Source organism: Folsomia candida, unplaced genomic scaffold (genome assembly GCF_002217175.1).
Source record: "Folsomia candida strain VU population unplaced genomic scaffold, ASM221717v1 Fcan01_Sc002, whole genome shotgun sequence".
Classification (NCBI taxonomy): domain Eukaryota; kingdom Metazoa; phylum Arthropoda; class Collembola; order Entomobryomorpha; family Isotomidae; genus Folsomia; species Folsomia candida.
The window spans coordinates 6,645,829-6,668,349 of NW_019091194.1; the positions used below are offsets into that span (position 1 = coordinate 6,645,829).

At 36.2% G+C, this 22,521-nt stretch overlaps 8 protein-coding genes, 1 long non-coding RNA gene and 1 other non-coding gene across 16 annotated transcripts; 5 read left to right on the forward strand and 5 right to left on the reverse strand.

Moving 5' to 3' along the window:
- Nucleotides 1-275: 275 nt before the first annotated feature.
- Nucleotides 276-3,499, reverse strand: LOC110843169 (D-2-hydroxyglutarate dehydrogenase, mitochondrial). 2 transcript variants are annotated; one of them, XM_022089118.2, is made up of 12 exons: nt 3,352-3,499; nt 2,934-3,232; nt 2,778-2,849; nt 2,592-2,699; nt 2,441-2,530; nt 2,253-2,375; nt 2,113-2,183; nt 1,937-2,039; nt 1,768-1,833; nt 1,412-1,698; nt 1,164-1,329; nt 276-1,083 (listed from the first exon to the last, which is right to left on the reverse strand). In XM_022089118.2, the coding sequence occupies exons 2-12, from the start codon at nt 3,184-3,186 to the stop codon at nt 812-814; spliced, it is 1,611 nt and encodes a 536-aa protein (XP_021944810.1). In that variant the 5' UTR covers nt 3,187-3,232; nt 3,352-3,499; the 3' UTR covers nt 276-811. The 2 variants fall into 2 exon arrangements, with proteins under 2 accessions (XP_021944810.1, XP_021944809.1); XM_022089117.2 differs by having other exon boundaries at nt 2,934-3,486.
- A 259-nt stretch (nt 3,500-3,758) lies between these two features.
- LOC110845150 (ADP-ribosylation factor 1-like 2) lies at nt 3,759-4,917 on the reverse strand. 3 transcript variants are annotated; one of them, XM_035848068.1, is made up of 5 exons: nt 4,774-4,917; nt 4,603-4,683; nt 4,370-4,542; nt 4,129-4,296; nt 3,759-4,055 (listed from the first exon to the last, which is right to left on the reverse strand). In XM_035848068.1, exons 1-5 carry the CDS (start codon nt 4,838-4,840, stop codon nt 3,927-3,929), a joined length of 618 nt encoding a protein of 205 aa, XP_035703961.1. In that variant the 5' UTR covers nt 4,841-4,917; the 3' UTR covers nt 3,759-3,926. The 3 variants fall into 3 exon arrangements, 2 of the variants coding, with proteins under 2 accessions (XP_035703961.1, XP_021947205.2); XR_004834043.1 differs by having other exon boundaries at nt 3,761-4,055; nt 4,129-4,305; nt 4,370-4,530; XM_022091513.2 differs by having other exon boundaries at nt 3,762-4,055; nt 4,129-4,305.
- A 223-nt stretch (nt 4,918-5,140) lies between these two features.
- On the reverse strand, nt 5,141-7,595 carry LOC110844984 (chymotrypsinogen A). Of its 2 annotated transcripts, XM_035848439.1 has the most exons (7): nt 6,840-7,595; nt 6,457-6,760; nt 6,133-6,362; nt 5,842-6,040; nt 5,664-5,767; nt 5,553-5,598; nt 5,141-5,487 (listed from the first exon to the last, which is right to left on the reverse strand). In XM_035848439.1, the coding sequence occupies exons 1-7, from the start codon at nt 6,968-6,970 to the stop codon at nt 5,356-5,358; spliced, it is 1,146 nt and encodes a 381-aa protein (XP_035704332.1). In that variant the 5' UTR covers nt 6,971-7,595; the 3' UTR covers nt 5,141-5,355. The 2 variants fall into 2 exon arrangements, with proteins under 2 accessions (XP_035704332.1, XP_021947033.2); XM_022091341.2 differs by having other exon boundaries at nt 6,457-7,595.
- A 48-nt stretch (nt 7,596-7,643) lies between these two features.
- On the forward strand, nt 7,644-8,405 carry LOC118434599. Its single transcript, XR_004834129.1, has 3 exons — nt 7,644-7,752; nt 7,871-8,207; nt 8,280-8,405. It is a non-coding gene; the product is annotated as an uncharacterized LOC118434599 (long non-coding RNA).
- Nucleotides 8,406-9,132: 727 nt separating this feature from the next.
- LOC110845010 lies at nt 9,133-9,948 on the reverse strand. Its single transcript, XM_022091366.2, has 3 exons — nt 9,788-9,948; nt 9,494-9,726; nt 9,133-9,410 (listed from the first exon to the last, which is right to left on the reverse strand). Exons 1-3 carry the CDS (start codon nt 9,875-9,877, stop codon nt 9,236-9,238), a joined length of 498 nt encoding a protein of 165 aa, XP_021947058.1. The 5' UTR covers nt 9,878-9,948; the 3' UTR covers nt 9,133-9,235.
- A 465-nt stretch (nt 9,949-10,413) lies between these two features.
- On the forward strand, nt 10,414-10,535 carry LOC118434726. Its single transcript, XR_004834207.1, has one exon. It is a non-coding gene; the product is annotated as a U4atac minor spliceosomal RNA (small nuclear RNA).
- Nucleotides 10,536-11,322: 787 nt separating this feature from the next.
- LOC110843301 (DNA ligase 1) lies at nt 11,323-13,489 on the forward strand. The gene is made up of 3 exons (XM_022089261.2): nt 11,323-11,459; nt 11,525-12,187; nt 12,262-13,489. The coding sequence occupies exons 1-3, from the start codon at nt 11,375-11,377 to the stop codon at nt 13,419-13,421; spliced, it is 1,908 nt and encodes a 635-aa protein (XP_021944953.1). The 5' UTR covers nt 11,323-11,374; the 3' UTR covers nt 13,422-13,489.
- A 207-nt stretch (nt 13,490-13,696) lies between these two features.
- Nucleotides 13,697-15,599, forward strand: LOC110844081 (D-aspartate oxidase). The gene is made up of 9 exons (XM_022090199.2): nt 13,697-13,962; nt 14,043-14,063; nt 14,130-14,190; nt 14,255-14,378; nt 14,488-14,639; nt 14,733-14,886; nt 14,992-15,039; nt 15,109-15,391; nt 15,463-15,599. Exons 1-9 carry the CDS (start codon nt 13,857-13,859, stop codon nt 15,519-15,521), a joined length of 1,008 nt encoding a protein of 335 aa, XP_021945891.1. The 5' UTR covers nt 13,697-13,856; the 3' UTR covers nt 15,522-15,599.
- A 247-nt stretch (nt 15,600-15,846) lies between these two features.
- On the reverse strand, nt 15,847-18,125 carry LOC110845115. Its single transcript, XM_035848441.1, has 4 exons — nt 16,644-18,125; nt 16,306-16,574; nt 16,156-16,233; nt 15,847-16,076 (listed from the first exon to the last, which is right to left on the reverse strand). Exons 1-4 carry the CDS (start codon nt 16,679-16,681, stop codon nt 15,997-15,999), a joined length of 465 nt encoding a protein of 154 aa, XP_035704334.1. The 5' UTR covers nt 16,682-18,125; the 3' UTR covers nt 15,847-15,996.
- A 261-nt stretch (nt 18,126-18,386) lies between these two features.
- Nucleotides 18,387-22,402, forward strand: LOC110845075. 3 transcript variants are annotated; one of them, XM_035848017.1, is made up of 12 exons: nt 18,387-18,490; nt 18,565-18,781; nt 18,897-19,070; nt 19,151-19,213; nt 19,288-19,422; nt 19,502-19,729; nt 19,818-19,888; nt 19,960-20,349; nt 20,410-20,941; nt 21,011-21,661; nt 21,726-22,114; nt 22,205-22,402. In XM_035848017.1, exons 8-12 carry the CDS (start codon nt 20,201-20,203, stop codon nt 22,272-22,274), a joined length of 1,791 nt encoding a protein of 596 aa, XP_035703910.1. In that variant the 5' UTR covers nt 18,387-18,490; nt 18,565-18,781; nt 18,897-19,070; nt 19,151-19,213; nt 19,288-19,422; nt 19,502-19,729; nt 19,818-19,888; nt 19,960-20,200; the 3' UTR covers nt 22,275-22,402. The 3 variants fall into 3 exon arrangements, with proteins under 3 accessions (XP_035703910.1, XP_035703909.1, XP_035703911.1); XM_035848016.1 differs by having other exon boundaries at nt 18,387-18,781; XM_035848018.1 differs by lacking the exons at nt 18,387-18,490; nt 18,565-18,781 and having other exon boundaries at nt 18,805-19,070.
- Nucleotides 22,403-22,521: the final 119 nt, after the last annotated feature.

The window sequence follows — 22,521 nt, forward strand, 5'->3', positions numbered from 1 at the left end:
TAGTACACGCGAATATGGATTATATACGATATACATTTGGTGGAGGATACGATACAAAGGTCTGTGTGCCACTCCCCATCGAGCGATGTTCTGGGATAGTCATCTTCTGCAGTATTTCATTTAATTCATGTGCATATTTAAGTACGCAGATAACGAAAGAAATTAAGAAATCATGTATAAAACACGGATCGTGCATCGTAATCATAAGTACTCAGGTATTAGTAAATGACTCAATGATGCAAGCTCGATATTTTTGCAAAAAGTATGCTATCATATTTACGAGTATAGTGGTAATAAAATCCACCTCAATAAAAGAATTTATTTAAACGACACATTAATACAAATATACCGACAAAATATATGTATGTATAATCAAATCACTCACCATCCATGCATTTAATTATGCATCTGTTTTGTTTAACAAGAGTTCACATGATTTACCCAGAAATATCTTAAAAATATTTAGGTTGGGTGAATCTATTAGGTCAGAAATAAAATAGCAATTTGTAACTGTAAAACTTTTATCTGCGTAACATTAAAAATTTTCCGATTGAACATAATAAAATGTAATCCTGTAATTATTTTTTTCAAAATGTCGTACATATGAGTATATTAATCCTCAGGTACTATAAACATTATCACCATATTTTGTAGTAAAATAAAACCGTCTTTATAAAGTCGTGCTTAATAATTATATTAAATAAAATGTACCTAAATACGTACATACTTAAAGGAGTCAAATCTTCAGTCGAATCATAAAAGACATCTTTTAAAAAAATTGAATAATGGGTAATTTTCATTTTCTTCCACTTTAATGTCCTTCTCCATTTTTATCTGGAAGCACTTTGTACGGGTTTAAAATATTATTCGGGTCGAAGATCTTTTTCATTTGTCGCATTAATGAAATTGCAGCAACAGGTTTAGAATATGAAATATAGTCCTTTTTCTTAAATCCCAGCCCATGCTCAGCACTAATGGAACCCCGGTGTTTTGCCACCCATTCGTATACAAAGGGCTCAATTTGCTGTACCACGTGCTTATCATACTGCTCAGAAGTAATATTGAGGTGGATATTGCCATCTCCTAGAATTTTGTAGTTCATCCATTATATATTTATTTCTCCTACATATGCAATTCATGTAATAGTAATGTAATGATCATACCGAGATGTCCATAGCCGCAAACCCGAACAACATTAGGGCCTAAATGGTCTTTCATATCCTGCACCAAAGTGTCAAACGAAGTGAGTGGAATAGATAAGTCATACTTGTACACGTAGCCGTCATTCATGAGGGATTCTGCGATACGTTCTCTCAGTCCCCACATTTCCTAATGTGAAGTTATAAAATATACACGATCCATATATTCATAAATATTTGTGGAATATATATAAAAAAAGTCTTTGAAGTACTGTAATTTGACTTGAGTCTGACGCCACCGTCCCATCGTTTACAATCCCGTGACTCATCACATCCTCCAAAAACTTGTTCAGTTTCTCCCCATCGTGGTCACCGTTGGAGCCCGAAGTTTCAATCAGCATGTAAAATGGATGAGATCCAATCGGACACTTGAGGTTGAGATTTTTTGTCACGCAGCTCATACTTTGAGAGTCAATGTATTCACAGGACGAAAGAATTTCACCAAGATCTGCTTTACACTTTTGGAAGAGCTTGAGGACTTTATCATAGTCTTCCAGTCCTAACATTATTCATAGAAAATAAATTATTAGATACCATTAAATTTCAAATTTATTTTCTAAAAATCTACCTAAGAGAGCAAGATTAACAGCGTTTGGCTTTGGTGGACAATGAATGGCTACCTTTGTCACGACCCCTAAAAATAAAACATTATTTGAAATGATAATGCAAGTTTTAAACTATTGTTGTGTTAGCTAATGCATAAAATTAATCCGGAAGTATTGATTCAGTAAACCAACCTAAAGTTCCTTCAGAACCGATAAAGAGATGCTTCAAGTCGTACCCTGTGTTGTCTTTCTTGTTAGTATTCAAACAGTCAAGGATTGTTCCATCGGCTAATATCTGCAAAATGTGAAAAACACAACCTACTGGTGCATATTAGCCAACAACGAATTCAAAGTTTTGTTGTATTTACAGCTTCAACCCCAAGAACAGTAGAATGAAGACTCCCATATCGAAGTAGCCGAAGTCCACCCGCATTGGTAGCTGCAAATTAAAGTTAAAAATTACAAGTTAACCCAGATTTATAAAACTTGGTTATCGGTTTCAACTTACAAACATTTCCACCAATCTGGCAGCTCCCTTTGGCCCCCAAATCCAGTGGCATAATTAGGTCATGTTGTTGCAAGTAAGTATTCAAGGTTTCTAAAATACAACCTCCTTCAACGACCAACACTCCTGTAATGAGTTAATACAATTAATGCACACACCAAAAAAACGCAAAAACCACTTTATTCTTTTACCTGACCACTCATCCAGTGAAATTATGCGATCCAGCGAACTTAAAGACAGTATAATCTCGTCAAAAACTGGAACACTTCCACCCACCAGGCCTGCGTAGGGACAAATTATGTTATCAATCCCATAAATATCTAATTTTTAAAACTTATGTACCAGTATTTCCGCCCTGTGGAACCACAGCCAATTTTTTTGAATTGCAGTACTGCAAAATAGCAGATACCTGTTCGGCCGTCTTAGGTTTGAGAAGAATATGACTCGCACCTAATTTGCACGCACAATATATGCACACAATTAATACATACATAGTTATGAAAATCTTGAGAATTTGTCTTAAAATACCTTTCACCATCTTCAACCAGTCCACGTTATGCGTCTCCATCTCTACAGAGTCAGTGACCACTCGGTGTTTTCCTAATTAAAAATAATTTAATGAAGTAAATAATTTTAATTAGAAATTAATTTAATGAATTATAATATTTTAAATTAATAATTCACCTAGGAGGTCGCGAAAGAAGGCGACATCCGCGCTGGCCAAGTGCCCGTAATCCCCACGCTCCACGCTGCCCTTGTACCGTTCACTGGTCAACTCTACATCACCGACCTTTATGGACGTCAAAGTCCGAGAGGTGCATGAGAAAGCCCTTTCGTACTGTTGGCAAACGTTATGTCTGGGCGGTATTCTTGGCGAATTTAATCTTGTCCTTTGCAATTGGACGAGATTACGATAAAGTGCTCTTCTGAGACCCATATTTATTCTGACAGACGCAATATCCTAAGTTGTATATACCGGTCGGCTGATTGATAAAGTGAGTATTTAGTACAAGCTACTGCTAGTCTAATTATTTTTTAATGGGCAAAATTTATTGCATGAGACACGAAAATTTTGATGAAACTCTTGCACTAACTGACTTACTGCGACTTCCTGTAAATCCTACAGTAAGATTCTTTTTTTCTTACTGCACACTGCACGTAGACCAAAATCAAAACAAAAACATGCAATACACGTTGTTGTAGGTTTTCTTAACTCAAGTTATGTTATGATTTGGTTGGGAAAGCGACCGACCTTGGCAATGACATTAACATTAATAGGCTGATCTTTAAAATGGTATGTACGCTAAAGTGGAATGGATGAACCGGCATGCACGTAGGCCATACATTTTCATTATTACTTTGTGTGAAAATGGATACGAAACAGATAGTAATAAACTATGGATTTGTCTGTATGGACCAGCACTTATTGCATTTATGTATATGTAACATCCAGACCAAACTAGATGTATATGCAGCAATGAATGCATATAACTACCAGCATCTCTGGATATGTAGTAATATTTCTATTTTACTACTTCTGTATTAAACATATTTGATAATATAAGCGGATAAAGGTATTGCATAATAAGAAGTTATCAAATTTATGTACTTTTACAGCTTTTTATACTTTATAGACTTTACAAAATTACTTAAAAATAGTTACATGCACTCAATATGCTAAACCTCATTAGGAGTTTTTCTAGTCTCAATAGTCCCGGTAAGGTTCCTGTTCATTGTATTACAAATCCAGTCCATGCCCTGAGAAAGACCTTCTCCTGTTATTGCGGAACAGGGCTGTACTCGCATCTTCATTTGCATAACACATTAACCGTTAATTTGTATCACTTATTCAATACCTTATTACTAAAAAATTGAGTACCAAAATATCAGGCTTTATTGTCCGAATGCCAGCAAAATCAATATTATTTTTTTGTACTGCTGATTCATTATTCATAGATTCAGGCTTGCTTTCATCAACTGATGAAGAAAATTTGTCCACCTTGTTCAGCAAAATTAGCAGAGGTGTCCCCGTCAATCTAACATCTTCCTGTTTTAACTGAAGGTTTGAATTTAGTTATAAAAGTTTTCAACCCGTGCATTTGTTGTAAGAGAAGAATTACAGTCTGCAGTAAAGATAGGTTGGCTTCGTCTATTCTACTCTTATCGGCACCATCCAGAACAAAGATTAACCCGTCAGTATTAGGATAAAAGTGTGTACGAATAGTCCACCTGCCTCCTATATCCCAGACTTCGATAATGTCGTCTCCGTGCTCAAATGTTTCTAAATTAAAGCCTAACAGCATTTTATTTAATTTGTTTAGTAAGCATTGTAAGAGAAATTTTTAGTTAATACAGTTTGTTGGTGACGTTTCAACAACTTTCCCAGTCTTTAGCCGATAAAGTAAAGTCGTCTTTCCAGCATTATCTAATCCCACTTTTAGTAAAAATGTAGTAATAAAGTTATAATTATTAAAACATATCAGAGAACTGAATTATCTGTAAATGGTGCAAAAGTCAAGTTTACCCATTAAAACTCTTTTCTTCCTCACACCAAATAATTTTGTCCAAATCCAAGAAATCGAGTTTCCCATATTGCAACCGACTTTGCTTTTGAAGTAAACGACAAATAGTAATTAATGCAACTATTTACATACATATGTCCGTAAGCATTGTCGAGCATTTGGAATCATCACATCTGTTCTAAGGTTATAAAGATGTAGCTTAAAAAACATAATTGCATACCTACAAGTATAATTGCATGGTTTATTTATGCATATGTGTGTATGCCACTTAGCACTAGTGAAATATGTACAGTTTTGACTATGGTATCCATTTGTTCAAATATTTACTGTATTTTTACCTTAGCATTCATATCCGCATATTAACATGCATATGATTCAGAACCTTTTTATTGGGAAAATAGAATAAAATTATTCTCATTTTGACATTGTACTTTTCTTTTAATTTTTTATATAAATAAGGAAAACAATTATTTTCATAATCAATAATAATCAATGACAGATTTAAATGTTAAATACTATAAAATGAAATTCATTCAAAATTACACTGTTAAATAATTCAAACTTTTAGCTGGGCGGAAAGTTTTTTATGGAGGATTAGAACAAGATGATGTCCCATTTGTGATACCTTTAATGTAACTGATGAAACTTCCAACGCGTGTGAAGAAAATGGGATTTCCAGTTCCACAGGGTGGGTTGCCGTTTGACACAATGCCAATCTATGCAAAAAAATCCATGCAAATACGTGGAAATTATAGATTTATAAGATTTAGGATGGCTTTACCAGAGTGAAAGTCTTCGAGGTTGGTCGATAGACCATCAGTGGACCACTAATAATTTAAGCCATAACGGTAAAAAAATAAAATTTAAAGGAAATAAATAAAATCTAAGTCACCCGCTGTCACCGAAACATGGCGATGACACATTCACACTTGGACTTAAACCAAGAGCGCAGATCATTCTTCTAGTTCCACCCGGACATTTTGGAATTACTTGCATCTAGAATTTGCATTTTCAGATTGTATTTATTTGCATATAAAAATTAAGAAAATTAACAATTTCAACTTTCTTACTACAGCTTCTCTCAACCATTTTTGTCCCGGTGCTGTTTTGGGGTCAGAAGCTTTCTTTGCCGTTCCCCAGCCTACTACAATTGCCTTACTACCGTTGAAAGGTGCCCCTTTTTGAGTCAAGCAAATTGGTCGAATTGTACTTGAAAATTTAACGGGTACTGCAAGCTTGAGAACTGCTATGTCGTTATCAAATGTTGTGCTGTTGATCCGGATAAGAGAAAAGTTTAAAGTACATATTTCTCCTAAAAAAGCCGCTATGTATAAAATACTATCAAGTACTTATGTAAATACCTATTGTATTGAGAATGAATATTGACCGCACTGAGCCGTGCGATGGATCTTGATGTTACATTTGAAGCGATTGAACTCGTTCCAAGGAGGACGCTCACTTGAGATATAATTTGAGATGTTGTTAAATTAGTAAAGCAATGGGCAGCCGTAACGACAAACTGCGAATTTATGAGCGTCCCCCCACAGAACTGGTTGAGGGTTTGAGGCGTGTTTGTACTCCCACTAAAACCCTGATAAAAAATTGATTGATAAAATACTTAACTACTGTGTTACAATTACGATTTTCTTGGGACACATGAAAAATTTTAATTACTATAAATTTACTTGAATCAGCCCGACCATCCACGGCCACCCATTTTCTTTGGAGGGTGCTCCTTGAACGATACGGACGTCATTTTGTTTTTCTAGCAAACTTGAGTCAATCTTGTCCATATCGGAATCCGTAATTGTATCGAAATGTTCCTCAGTTGAAAGCTGTTTCCTAGCCGTAAATGTAATATTCGGTTTTGCACCTGTCCCACAAACACACGTCCCATTTGGAGGCTGAGTCGGTGCCATTGTCATTGTCGTTGCCATTGTCGTAGGGGTTTGGGTGGTTGTAGGTTTGAAAGTAAAGTTAAAAAATGTCCTGATGATACATAAAACCAAAAATCGAAATTACAAGATTTTTTAAAATAAATTGAGTGAAATAATTGAGATTATCTGACTTGTCTTCCAGTTTGAAAATACTTGTTGAAACGTCGTGTTCATCTTTTGAATAGCTTGTTGAATTTCTAACGTTTAAACTTTTGCACCCAATTACAAGTATGAAAAACCACAAAAACTTTGAAATGTGCATGTTGTTTGAACTTGACTGGATGCTTAACAGCAAGAAAATAAAGTATGAAAATGAGAAAAAGTGTCATATTTAGACATTTAATATTCATAACCTAAAAGCTTTCACTTCACATCATTAAGGTCATTAGACCACCTTTTATAATTATTGAAAATGGTAATTTTAATCATTTTCCGACAAATATATTAGACAGTCTGAGACGCTGTAATTATGGTAGCAGCTACAAATATTGAATTCAACATAATAATCATCATAATAATTAGTCTTACTCTGTCTGTGTGCCTCTTTTGGTGCACTATTTTCATAAATGCTAAATTATTTTTAAACTTACAGATTCCTTACACAAAATATTAGACAGTTTATTTTTTATGCTACTTTTTTACTTGAAAGTTTACAACGTTATTTCCCTTCGTATTATTCCGAGTAGTAAATGGTACCGAGATTTCGTCGCCTTCTTTTTTATGTGATGCTAAAGTTTTGTATGGTTTCATAGGCTGAATGTGACCGTTCAAAGCAATGTCGTTTAGCTTATCTGCTTGTTTTCTAACATTTGCGACAACTGCAATAACCAGCAACTTAAATCCAACTAGTAGCCCATAGTAGACGCATTGGTAAAGAGGAATGGGCCAAAATAGTTGTGATCCAACAAAGGCAAGATGCAAAACCGATACCATGAGCCAAATTGTGCATCGCTTCTTCAATTGAGAAAATGCTTGTGAAGGTCGTTCCAGGCTTTCTCCTCTCTATTGTAATAAATATGTATTTCAATACATTTCGTAATTACTGTAAGGAGCACTAGCTGATCAAGAGTTCAGTAAAATCAAATTACCTGAATTATTCGGATAATTTGTGTGTTAATAAAGCTAACGCTATTTATAAGTATATGTATCTATTTTTTGTCAGTATCACTCACTTCGGACTTTTCCAAATTAACGGGATGGCGAAATCCAACTTTGACAAAGGAGTAGAGCAGGACCAATGTGACCAAAAGATGCAGTCCAACCATGATGAGGAAAAGGGCAGTGGTCCCCCACAATTTGATAAACTGCGTTAGGTTCTCATCATCTACCTTCGTGACCTGTGTAATAGCCACGGTTCCAGCTAAGAGGACCAGCCCAATTCCAAACGTGACCCCAGTCAACGACTTTGCAATTTAAAAGAAATGTATACGAAAAATCCTTGATTTGAGTTTGTAAATATTTAAGTATGAAAAATGTATTAAGTAATTCTCACCAATTCGGTAAGAAGGAGTGCCACTGTTAAACCGTTATTTTTCATTTTTAAGTTCTGTAATTGTATTTCTAATTTTCAGTGGTTGTACACGTAATTGTGTATGTGTCTTAAATTATACGTCGACTGAAACGCTCAGCAGTCCCGTCCCAGTTGCTCCCCATGAGGACGCCGATATTTATAACATTTTCAACTTCAAAATACACCCAATTCTGTACATATTTGATGGGAAGTGGTGTAAATAGACTTACTTGATAATAAAAAACCTTTAATCACGTTCATATTTTAATATAAAATTGAATATTTATCGAATCAGCATTTGTGCAAGTTTTTTACTCATTCAATTAATTATTACCTAAAATTAATACAATAATGTGAATAAACAATCACTGGAACCAGGTCATTTTGTGCAAAATAAATAAAGCGAAAATAGCAAAGACAGTGGAGATTATAATTCGTTGCAAGGAACACATGTACATGTGAATGTATGCATGCAATTTTCGCGTATCAATCATGCGTCCATGTTATGTATGCTTAATTTTTGTCATGTCCGTAACACTAAGGACTTAAATTAAAGTATAAAATATTTTAAATATTTTAAAAAAATTAATAGCGTTATTAACTCGTACAAAATGTATTTGATTGTCCTGGTGGTTTTCAATCATTTAGACAAAAGTTGAATGTACATGCCAAATTGGGAATGGAACTCATTGATCACCATGATTATTGGGTGACGGATGTGGGCAAGTTTTAGAAATTGTCACATAAATATGAAATTTACATGAAGGTGAACGTCTGCTAAATGAGAGATAAAGGTTGTCGTGGGCGGTGATTCAACGTTTATCCAATCATTCAGTCCTTGTGATCACACGACGACTTTCTCGGACCTGACTTATGTATTATGTATGTATGCATATGCACATTCGGCAGTACAGTTTATTTATGTACACTTTATTTAAAAATTTACGGGCTTTGTACATTACATAAAAAATATTTTTAATGTCTGCACATAATATAAGTATATTCAATTAACAGGGCTTATAATTCAATATCGTCCAAATTTTCAACATTCCGTTTAACTCTATCATATTCACAGAAATAAGGTCCTTTCGGATGCAAGACGAAAGCGGTTGTTTTGTGCCTACCACAAGAGCATGTTTTGATCATGAGAAACACAACAAGAGATCCAATAAGTATGACGATGATGAAAGCTCTAAAAAGTAAAGAAATATTTCATAATTTATGATAATTCTTAAACGAATCATAGTAAAAAAGTGTAACATTTTTATCAATTACCCAGCAATTAATAGAGCAATATTGCTAACAAAATATTTGAATGCTACTTCTCCAGATTCGACAACGACTTCCCAATATTTATTTGTCGGAATTAGACCAGGAACGACGCTTGTGAAGTTCTTTGCTGCTTGCTCCCCGTCTGGTCGCGAGTAGTTGAGTTCTTTTCCTCCATAAATGTCGGCTTGGTTCAAACTCGCTATCCCAAGAATGGAAGCTGGCGAGAGATCTTCGAGCTAAAAATAGAAGAAATTGATTACTGAATTCTTAGTGATATTTAATTTTCGGTCAGCTCACATTTGTATTAACACTTTTTTCCATACTAGTTAATTTTGACGCTAGGATGAACTTACAAACAACCAATACAAAGAAATAGAAGCGCAGCATTATCTTAGCTGCGATTAAATTTCGAATAAAATTACACTCAGCTATAACCGCTTCACAATATTGTAAATGTGGCCAACATCATATCATAGCAAACACAATATATTAATTAGGCTATTGACTTTACAACGTTTACTCAAATGAAGATATTTAATTAATCAAATTATTGGACGAAACAAAATAAATGACGTAATCGTTTAAATACCATAGCCAGCCATAATACGTAGCATTATCGTTACTAATTATTGTCAACATTAATGCAAATAAATGCAAGCAAATGCAAAAGGTTTGAATTGGTAAATATTAATGCGACGCCTTTGATTATTTATACAGTTAATGATTTGATAAGTTATGTTTACTCACATTATTTGGAAAATGTTAATGCATTAAATACCTTCAATTACTACAACATGTTTAAAATAACTCACAAATTCGTGTCAAAACTTAAATTGTTGGGCCTGTTTATCTGTAAAACTGGCTTCCGTTTGGCACCAGTTCCTCTACGTTGCAGATCCAGTACATGCTTACGCATTGGTTTAACCGACCTTGGTCAAGGGGACAGTGACGTTCAATGATCGTCTAGAGAGAGCGTTCGTGCTGACACCCTAACACATTTAACCCCCCACCTGACCTCTGAGGACACGGTGGAATTTTTGAAACCCTTCGGGGCACCAATTTGCTGATAATCAAGTTTCTTTACGAAGTGTATGTATACATACATAATCATGCAATTAACCAAATATTTTATATTTATTCCTTTTATATCTTTTCTATTGCTGAAATGTATTAATTAATGTATTACATTATTTTGTTATCGAAATAAAACTAAAACCATACATATGTATGGATGCATAATTTAGAAAAACTTATTATTACGCATTGGACAGGATTTACTATATTGCATATACATATGTACATACAGCAGATTACAACATAGGTTTGACAATAGATTGTATTTAGTATATTTTATCTTAGGTGATGTAGCTTAAGTGTTTAAAAATGTTAGATAAACAATTCTTAAGAATCAAAATAGTGTTAGATCATTGACGTCAATTGTCAGCAATTCAATGTTGTTGAGGCTTTCTTGTTGTCTTCAACTGGTTTCAAAAAATACATTTAATAAAATACACAGAATTAATTTGTGACAAAATAATTTAAAAACCTGCTTATATTATTTTATAGCAGTTTAAAAGGGGAAAAAATAAATATATAGAAAGGTCCTCAACGCCTTGATACCTAAATGAGGACTGAAGGCAGATCCATAATTGTCTTCATATTTTTGAGCTTATGCTTCCCCTTATTCTTCTTGACTGGACTGGGGATCATATCAAATTTAATAGCGAAACATGATTTACTTATGGCAAAAGGTAACACACGTTTCAAAAATTGTGACTGCATTTATGTTATTTAATTAAATTCAGTGGGGTATGTAAATTGCATGCAGGTTGCACTGAACCAAATGTCACGACATTCACTACAATTAAAGATTCCACAGTTAACATGACAACATCTGCGGAGGTGGTACAAAACCGCAAGGTTATAAAAAGGTCCATCGACGATAATGAGTATGACGACCACAACGAAGGTACACATAAATATAAAAAGAAGCCAGATACTTGAGCGAATTAATAATCACGCGTTTTTTTTAAGATTATGACCCCACATCCTCATCCGATGAAAAATCTTTCGTACGTTACTCGACCCCAAAGAACTATACTCAGCGTCTGGCCTCAACCTTCAGGAATAGGAATAAAACCCCAAGAAGAAAAACAAGCCATCGTAGGCTTAATAAAATTAAGAAAAAGAAGGAAAAATCATCCAGTCGTTCTGATTTTAAATCCAAGAACAAAGATGTAAAGTATAAGCGAAAGAACAAACCAAAAGATAAATCCAAGCTTGCAATTTTAAAGAAAACCAAGAAGCCAAAGGATAAAAATGATAAGAAGAAAAACAAGGGAAAGAAAGATAAGGACACTGACAAAAAACATAAGGGCGCGGATAAAGACGACGAGAAAGATAAAGACGACGAGAAAGAAAAGGATGACAAAGACACTGACAAGGACAAAGATGACGAGGACAAGGACAAGGATGAGGAGAAAGACAAGGCAAAAGAAGAAAAAGATAAGGAAGCTGCGAAAGTGATGAACGCCAAACTAAACCCAAAAGCCCCACTCGATCTTCCAATTGTTAAACCCGAACTTCAAAAGCTCGAAAATGAACCAGCAGCTAAGCTGATTCCAACCAAAGGGAAACCATTTCATTTTCATATACCAATAATATCCAAAACACCACAAAAGAAAGTGTCCCTTGAAGGTAAATAGATATAACAAATGCGTAACTAATTTATTTCAGGGACATTGCTTAACAAATATCACATTTTGTTACAGAACTCGTAGAAATTGCTAAGACCTACAAGGATCCTTTAACTCTCGATCCTGTGGTGTATCAGGCTGCAATATCCGGTCGAATACTGACTGAGAAACAGCTCAAATCAATGAAACGAATGATTCGGGACTCACCAGTACTGGATTTTCTGAACTTGGCTTCCGTTATTGGAGGAGGAGGGATTGCTTCCATAGTGGATGGACCGCTGAAGGATGACTTAAGTGATCTCATGGGGGTCAAGCGGTCAGTCGTCGAATTGACGGCCACAGAAGAGCTACTCCAAGAGCTGGTGGGTGATGCTGATGATCTCAAGAATTTAGGAGCCTTGGATAACTTGGACCCTTTCTCTGAAGTCAATTCTGAAAAAATTAAGAAATCGGACGAGCCACTACCACCTCTCATAGGAAATTCATTGCGGAGGAAAAGAGTCCTAAACCAAGGTACACTCCTAAGTAATCACAATCCAACGATTAAACACAGATCCAAACGGGGAATTAAGAATTGGTTTAGGAAATTGTTTGGAATGAAAACTGATAACAGTAGCACCATTAGTCCTCCTACATCCACGACCACCGAGACACCTGTAACACATCACCAAAAAAATAACCATCATCACCATCATCATCATGGCCATCATTCCAAGACTACGACGACAACCACTCCCAAACCAAAGTCGTCTTCCTCTTCGTCCTCTTCAGAGAGTGGAGAGAAAAAATCAGGAAAAAAGCATAAACACAAGAAATCAAAACACTCCCGATCTAAGCGAGGACTTGGGAAATGGTTCAAAAAAGTATTTGGCTTTGGCAAAACAACCACGACCACTACAACCACAACCACTACGACAACCACTTCCAAACCAAAGTCATCCTCTTCCTCCTCCTCTTCGGAGAGTCATGAGAAGAAGAAATCCCATAAAAAGCATAAGAAACACAAGTCAAAAAATAAATCAAAAACTGATCATCACTCTGTGTCGGAGCACCGTTTTGACGCAAATGGTGATTCAGAGGTGGACTTTTTACTTCCTGTTGACCTCAGACGTTCCTCATGGCTCAAAAAACATTCCAACGACGCCAAGAAGGAGGAAGACGAAGAAGATGCTGACAGAAAAAAGAAGAGGCATGACGAGGAAGGAAAAGAGCCTACTATAAAACGGGGAAAATGATGCCAATAAAATTTATACCAATTATTTTGCATTGTGTATAAGATATAATTAAAAGGTTCAAAATGTCATTGTTGATGCACTCATGTTCTTTGGAGATGCACATATTACTCAATTAATTTATGTACAGATTATGGAATTGGAATGATTTCCGTAGAGTTTTACATACCTAGATTGAAAAGTATGTATACAACTTTTTCATTGGCAGATATCCCATCTCCTCAGTCTATTCATTTACTATGTAAGTAGATCGAGTATCATATAATCATCAGTCTTCATAGAAATATAACTTAATTCTCCGTGATAACTTCAGCTGTTTGCACACATAAATGTTGTACTTAATTGTACCCATTGCATAACTTAAATCGGTCATTTCACGTAATTTTCTGCTGCACGTAGCTTGCAATATATTTTAATCTGTTAAGTAATCCAAGTAATATGCAGATAACAGTCCTTGGTGCTGGAATATCCGGCGTAACGACAGCCCTACGCCTGCAATCTGCGTTACCAAAGGCGTCCATCAACATAACTGCAGAACATTTCAGTAAGAGAAAGATGATCATTGTCTCGACGCAATTTATTAAATTTTATGTTGATTATTAGTATTTGTTTGCTTGTGAACAGATTCGGATACACTTTCTGCGGGTATAAATAATTAACAGAGATAAATGATTAGTATAAAAATAATAATACACATGACACATGATAAAGGTGCTGCTGGGATTTTCCGGCCGGGAAGTGGCCTTCGTGGTGGTGCGGGTCAAAATGTTGGGTAATACTTGATAAACAGTTAATATTCGATGAGGTCGATTTAATAAATTCACTATTTTTGTTAGCGATTGGATCAAGTCTTCGTACAATTACTACTCTTCCATCCTTGCTTCGCGAGATGCATCAGTTGCTGGAATCATGAGGGTCGACGGGTATTTGTTTTCCAGTGGGGAAGAGTCCGTCGTCAGGGTATAGCATAGTGTATCAAATTTCAAATTTCATGTTTAGGGTGGTGTATTTGTAGTCATTAAACTCAAAAATCTTACCAAATTAAAATCTATGATATGTATGTGCGTAGAACCCATTGCTTGAAAATCTTCTCCCAATCTACCGAATGGCAACGGAAGATGAAATTACTGAAATCTGTCCAGATTCAAACTTCAAACATGGAGCTTATTTCCAAACGATGGTGATTGAAAGCGAAAAATTTCTTCCGTGGGGGATTCAGAAGTTGGTTATAATTAAATCGATAAATAAATGAATAAATGTAATTTATGTATTTACATACTTTCAGCACCTTTATTGAAACACTTTGATTGATAGGTTCCTTCAAGCTGGAGGAACAATGACTCAAAAAAAGATAAACTCATTCCAAGAAGTGAATAACAACAATTTAATCATTAACTGTACTGGACTGGGTGCAAGGAAGCTTTGTCAAGATAATCGAGTAGTACCGATACGAGGTCAAGTTTTTAAGGTTAGATACAATTACATACACATATAAATATGTACATATTTGTTGTATCAGATCATAGCATGTGCATAATCTTCAATCTTACGTATGTACAAATGTGCACATTAGGTCAGAGCCCCATGGATAAAAATGTTCTACTATGGGGATTACGACACAGTAAGTTTAAAATCGATTCAGTCACATTAATTGCATTTCAACAATTCACACGTTTAATTGAACAATTAGTACATCATCCCCACAAGTACGCAAGTGACCCTGGGTGGCACTCGCAACTTTGACTCGTGGAACACAAATAGTGACGAATTTGACGAGGCCTCAATCTTGGCCCGTTGTTCTAAACTAATTCCAAACTTGAAAAATGCAGAAATAATTAGAAGCTGGGTGGGTCTCCGCCCTTATCGTGATCAAGTCAGGGTAGAGTTTGATGACAAATTGTGGAGCGAGAAAGGTATCCAGGTAATTCACAACTACGGTCATGGCGGATATGGAATCACGGCTTCAGGAACAAGTGAATTAAAAATGATTATTTAAAAAATCACAATGTGTCGATTCTAATTATTAAATCGTTACTATCCACAGGTGAAGAAGTTGTCAAGCTTGTTCTTGAGAAAATGAGAATGAACAAGAGCAAATTATAAAAAGTCTTGTCATTACTTTATATTAGTAATATAAATGCCACAAAATAAATTCAATTGAATTTCATATCAATTTACAAATTAAAAAATTTTTAATTTATAATTAATTAATTTGGAATTAAAAATCACTTCAATGGAGACTGGAGTATTTATGCAGAGATTGTGCTCATAAACAGTAAGATTTTGTGGAATATATAATCCAAAACAGTGGACAATGCATCACAATATTTGCTTTTGTTTGTATTAAATTTAGCTCCAACAAGTTTCGAAATCGTTTTGGCCACAGTGAGGCCTGTGATTAGCAAGGAGACTAGAGAGGCGTTAGTCATTTTTGGAACAAATAAGATTTTTATTTCTGTTACAGATCTAAAAGTCAAATAGTATTTCTCAAGAAACGATGTTATAATATTTTGGAACAGATAATCATATATTACAACTGCAATTTAATTTGAGGAATTAGATAAACAGGCCTGTTTTATCATCGTGAAATCGATAGATTATTAAGCTTATCCAAACAATAATTCAGGTGCTCCACGACGTTATTCAAACCTTGTCCATCTGTAAAGTGTAATTGTTAGTTGGAATTGTTGGATTTAGGATGTAACAAAAATCTCGGTGTAACTAAAATATAACCAACCTTCACGCATTGCAATTTTCTCCAATTGTTCTTCCACAAATGCCAGGTAGAAGTAACTGGTAGTTAATATGGTATCCCCTAAAGCACGGCAAATATATTAATAACCGAGTCTTCTAGTTGAAACGTTGGTGATTTAGTACATACACTAACCTGACAGGTCTGGGATGGTCTCACAATTCCCGGGTATTCCGGCATCCATCCAATAATGATTCACTTCTTTTAAAGCGTTCCTTAGCTGCCCAATCCATGGCGAAAGTATTTTGTAGCACGTTTGGTTTTTCTTGGAACACACCGAACCGGTTTCATTACGTGACAAATATTTTAATACTTCGACACTTTTGGTACATCCAGTAGCTACCATGCCAGGGATTAAAAACGCCTCTGATGGGTCGATGAAGTGTCCAAAATCCATATACGATCTTCAACAATTATCAAACAGGCCTGTTTAAGTTTAGCTCGATACTATTTTGTATCAGACAGTTAATTACCTATCTGTACATGTTTCTTTCCCATTGTTGGTGCTCATCACAAGATCGTTCCACTTTCGTGTCGCAGCATTCTCGGCAGACTCACGATTGTTAGTAGTGTATCCGATGTATACATCAATAATCTGATACGTTGATCCATGGCGCCATGGATAACCATATAACGCAGACGATGACTCTATAACACAAAGAATTAGCTTATTTTAGAATATTAAGCTGACGGTTGTATTTTCGTTATTGTTTGGGAATCGATATAAGAGTTTACACAATTATAAAACAGGCCTGTTTATGTTATGCTCTATATTTTAACAGCATACCTAGTTGTTCTGATGTGAGTAATTCATATCTAGATTGTTTGTCACCATCCTCCAATACATATCCATATCCTTCCTTGTGTCTTTGTTCCATATCGATGTGGCTGGGATCTTCATGGAGAACTTTGTTGCACAGAACTCGGAGAATTTGCGTTTCTGTCAGACTTAAGTAATAAGGGCCGAGTCGTTGAACCAAATCAGAAACATAGGATAACGAAGGTTTAATATGCTGTCCCGATTTTTTGAACTCTAAATAGTCCTTCTTGTTAAGTTCTGATCGAAGTTGATTCAAGTCTGATGTCGGGGGATCTGCATGACCTTTTTCCAGGTGCTTTTCGTAGCTTGTGATACTCTGGAATACCTTTCCACACACATCGCAGTTCCTACGAAGCCTGTGAAACTTTTTCATATGCCTTTGGTAAAGAGATTTTGATGCATACAATCGATTGCAGGGTACACATTTCGTGATCTCTGGTCGTTCGTTATGTGTCTGTACGACATGAGTGTTTCTCATTATTGATGTTACGAATATTTCCTCGCAATATTCGCATTTTACAGACAGTCTTCTGGTTCTTTCTTGATGTGATTTCTTTCCGCATTGTCTTTCATGTCTTCGTATACTTTTTCTTGTGTACGGGACACCACAGAATTTACATTGTTCACGAACTGTGTAATGGGCTTGTCTCATATGTCGACTACGAGCTAATAAATTTTTCAATTTTACATCACATATTGGACATTTTATTGGAACACGGGGCTTGCGTGTTTTGGCCATTGTTGAATTGCCGATCTGTTCGTTTAAAATACAATTTATTATGTTACACTATAAACAATTTCATCAAATGTGGATATAATATTTTGTAACTCATTAATTCAAGTTGGAGAAGAAAACTCTACTCAAGATAAATCTTTTAATTATTACCACAATGTTTATAATTTCTAACGAAACAGGCCTGTTTAAAAAATTATACTATCCAAGTATTATCAAAATTGATACCAACATACTGCCCTTTGAATTGCTGAACATAGTTATCAAACGACAGGAGTAAGCATTTCACTAATTTATATTACTACTAAAATGAATTAACAAATGTCCTCCAACAGTATATTCGACCATATAGGCCCTGCAATTTAATTAGTTACGTTTGTGAATAAGGGTACCTTAATTTATGATAAATTTGGCGACCGATAGTGTTGTATTTTTTTGGGGGGAAAAATACAGTGGCACAATAAATTCCCGATATATTTCAAGCAGATTTAAAGCCGGCAGTAATCACAATTAATTGACCCAGTTAGCATGTCAAATAATGCCTGCTGCTTGAAATATATCGGGAATTTATTGTGCCACTGTATTTTCCCCCCCAAAAAAATACAACACTATCGGTCGCCAAATTTATCATAAATTAAGGTACCCTTATTCACAAACGTAACTAATTAAATTGCAGGGCCTTGGTTTATACAAAATTAGTACTTACCTCACCTAAGGAAAATTAGAACACTTGACTTATTTATAACGTTTCCTTGCCGACGGAGCAGGTAATTGTCCGACTCTTGCTCACTTGCTTGCTTCACTCTCCAGCATTTTCAATCCAGTCTCAACTTGAATTCAGAGGAGTGAGAACGTCGATCGGACGAGTGCTCCAAGTCCCTCAACATTTTATTTTCTTCTCAATAAACCCCGTGAAAAAATCAAGTGAATCATTTGTAAAGTTTCGAGTGTCAATTGGTTGTGGAATTTGTCAATTGGATTCTCCCAGGTGAAACAGGCCTGTTTATATTTGTTGTCAAATATATTCGCAACAGGATTTTCCGTCATGAGTGGAAGAGGTAAATAATTTTATAATATTTTTTAATTTATGAGATTTAGCATGTTTGTATTTATTATCACGATTTACATTCTCTTACATTAATTCAAATAAGTCTTATCATTTCGTATCCACAGGTTCCTCGAATGAGGACCTTTTTTGGAGGGGAGGACGAGGGCGAGTGCGGGGACGTGGTCGAGGGAGAGTTCAAGAAATTAGTTCATCTGACTCGGACGAGGAAATTGTAGTGGAAGAATTGCCACCAGTTCCCGAACCCCGCCCAGGAACACTCCGTCCGAGTTTTATTGGATGTAATTTAATAACTTCATAAATGTGCATTTATTGTCGAGTCAAAATGTTGTAAAACAGGCCTGTTTTGTTTCTTCTGCAGTGGGGCAGCCAGTACAATCTCCACGGCGTGATTTGGTGTTTTCACCCGTTCAGCACTCACGACGTACGATAATAATTAAGTATTTATTCTTATGATTTTACTTGTATTGTATGAGTCACTGTGGTACATTTACGCAGCTGAAATACCACCGTTTAATGATGCAATGACAGCAACTCAGAAGACAGAAATATTTTATAGTTACGGCCAAGAAATCCGAGATGCTTTCAGTGCGGGACAGCAATTTGCAATAATAGAGGGTCCCACAGGCGGAGGTTTGTGGCGTTTATTATCAAAAGCTTCAATTTGTTTTTTGAATTTTCGATATTAAACAGGCCTGTTTTTGTAATGCAGGCAAAACTACAGTGACTACGTTGGGACATTGTAAAGAAAATATCAACTTCAACACTCCAAACTTTTCAATGTTTATGTGCGAACCAACACGCAATGCTACATCCATGCTGTATAAAAGACTGGTGACCCTTGGAAATTCGGTAGGCTTGAGACGATCCGTGTTTGGAATGAAGATTAAAAACGAAAGCATTAATGCAACCACAGCTAAATTTACAGTTGGGACAGCCGGTATGTTTTTGGATACTAGATTCCGAGTACTAGATTGCTAATATATTCCGGAAGTTATTGTAAATGTTTTGTCCTCATATTTTTGAAGGATGGCTGAATACGAAGCTGATGCATGATCCAACTTACATTTACAAAATTACGACATTAGCGCTTGATGAAGTTAGTGGTACAGCATTGATCATCAAACATTACTTCAAATGTCTAAAACAGGCCTGTTTTCTCACCACCAGATTCATACGCGTGGGATGGATACTGAAACACTCATCGGGACTGTTTCCTGTCTCCAACACGGTCATGGTGTCACGTATTCTTTTAAGAATATGAGTTCCTTGTACTCTGCAAGCGGGGTACCAAATTTCAGCAACTCTTGACGCAGGAGAATTGTTGGCTCACTTTCGTCCTCGAGCATCATTTCCAAACTTACGACCGTTGAAGCAGATAATAGTGGAAGTCAAGGCAGGAATAAATAAAATGTTTAATGTGCGTGAACTTTTCCTTGAAGATCTGCAGTATAAATTTGACATTGAAGTCCAAGAAGCAATTGAGGAGATAAATAATGCTCGTCGACCTCCTTTTCTCCACGACTCCACTATTCGCGTCATTTTTGACTGCATTAAGAGGTAAACTTGACTTGTCATAATTAGTCGTCAGTAACCACTAATTTCATGCTAAAATTACAGTATCATGACACGGGACAGTTTAGCAAAATTTTCACACGGATTGATTCTCATCCATCTCCCAGGAGTTCCGGAAATTGAACGTGTTATGAAATATGTCAACAAATTAAAGGACCAACTACCAATGCCAGTTTCTTTACTCCCATATCATGGTGTGATGACCAGAGAGCAGCAGAAAAACGTGGAGGACAAAATTTCCACTCTGTCAAACAGGCCTGTTTATATTGTCCTGTCAACACCTATTTCTGACTCTTCCCTCACAATTCCCAACTGTAAAGTTGTGATCGACTCATCGCTCATAAAAATGATGACGATGGACAACACGACAGGAGTGTCGGGACTGAAGCTCAACTGGATTGATGACACCACAGCCATCCAACGGAAAGGAAGAGTTGGGCGAACAGACGATGGACTATGCATCAGACTTTATCCGAAAAACAAGCCAAGACAGTACAACGCGCCAGAACTGATGCGTATAAACTTGGAGCCCTTGTTCGTCAAGGTTTTAAATATGTCATCACTCCCGTTGGGGAAGGTAATCTTATAACTTATTGGATTTACGGCGGACCGAGTGTAATGTTATGCAATGTTTGTATATTCTTAGACCACCACAGGATTCGTAACGCGTTTTCTTCGCGATTGGCTGCTGACAAAACCTCCCCCTCATAACATCACTCGGGCTATCGTAAATTTGCTGCAAAGTGGAGTAATTGTGAGAAAAGCAGTGAAACCCAGCAATTCTTTTCCATACGATAACTTTTGCTTCACGCCTATTGGAGAGAAAATAGTCCTGTTTGACTTTCCACCCACATTTACCAGATCATGTGCGTTAATGAGCATGGTCGGATCGTTTGAAGATGCTGCAGTGATGGGCGCAAAAGTGGCAAACTGCAGTGGAGATTTCTACATGAACGGATTTGCTGATCTACGTCTCCAAATTTTCAAGTTAAAGTTCATGGACCATATCCTATCGGACGCTTTACTCATCTCGAAGCTGTTCAGACTTTGGGTTCGCTCATCTGCAACAAGGGTGGACGGGAAGATTAAAGGAAACAGGCCTGTTTTAGGCAATCCAATACACTCCAACAAGCATGAACTCAACAACAATTCATTCTACGGATGTAGGCCTTGGGCTCTTTGTACGATTGACGATGCTGTAGCAGAAACCAAAACTCAGTTTAGTTTCACTCAGGATAGAAACGGTCGAAACATATCAATCAAAATTGCAGGGATGACCCAGAAAGAGAAAGAAATGGTAAAAAGGAGGTCATATATTTTGTCAAATGCATTACCATAATATTATAATTTTTGAAATGTAGGCAAGCTCTGAAACACACATTTTCAACTTGATTGCTCTTTGCATTTCCTCTCCTCTAAATCAGCATTTCAAGTCAGAACCAACGGAACATTTTTTGCCCGAGATAAACAGGCCTGTTTGTCTACTTCGATCTCTGATCCTCCGACCAGTCCCTTCAGCGGATGTCCGTTTGTGGGGTCCACAACTAGCTAAAATGCTTGCATTTCCCCTTAATTTATGGCCAGATGTTTTTGTCGACAACAAAAATGACCGTGTCGTCGTTACGTTCCCTCCATCTCCTCCAAACGAGTACATGGGCATGGTTCACCCTTCCGTCAAGTTGGCGTTACACAAGGCCGAGTTTAAGAAACAGTATTTCGAGCTTAACGTGTACTTTCCAGAAACAATTGGGTATGTGGTAATCATAATTGTATGGATCTTTGGGTTAAATTTGATTCATATAAAACAGGCCTGTTTAATCAATGCGGTACTTATTTACAGAGAACAGAGAATTGGACGAGGAAAATCCCGACCTACTCACCAGTTACTCGACGACCATTCTCGACAATGATGAATTATTATGCAACGCGTCTGAAGTTTCCAAAAGCACCAACTTTACTCCAGAAACAGTTTTTATTGTTACTGCATTTTTCAACCCAACAAATTTTGGAGTCAGACAATTTTTCCACACACCGAAAAATCAGGAAGATCCTTTCGTAACTCTCTCAAAGTCCCTGGAAATTGTGTTCCGCAGATCACGGAACATGGACATAACCGACGTCAAATTTGGATGCAAAGTTTTGCTGGACCGAAGACAA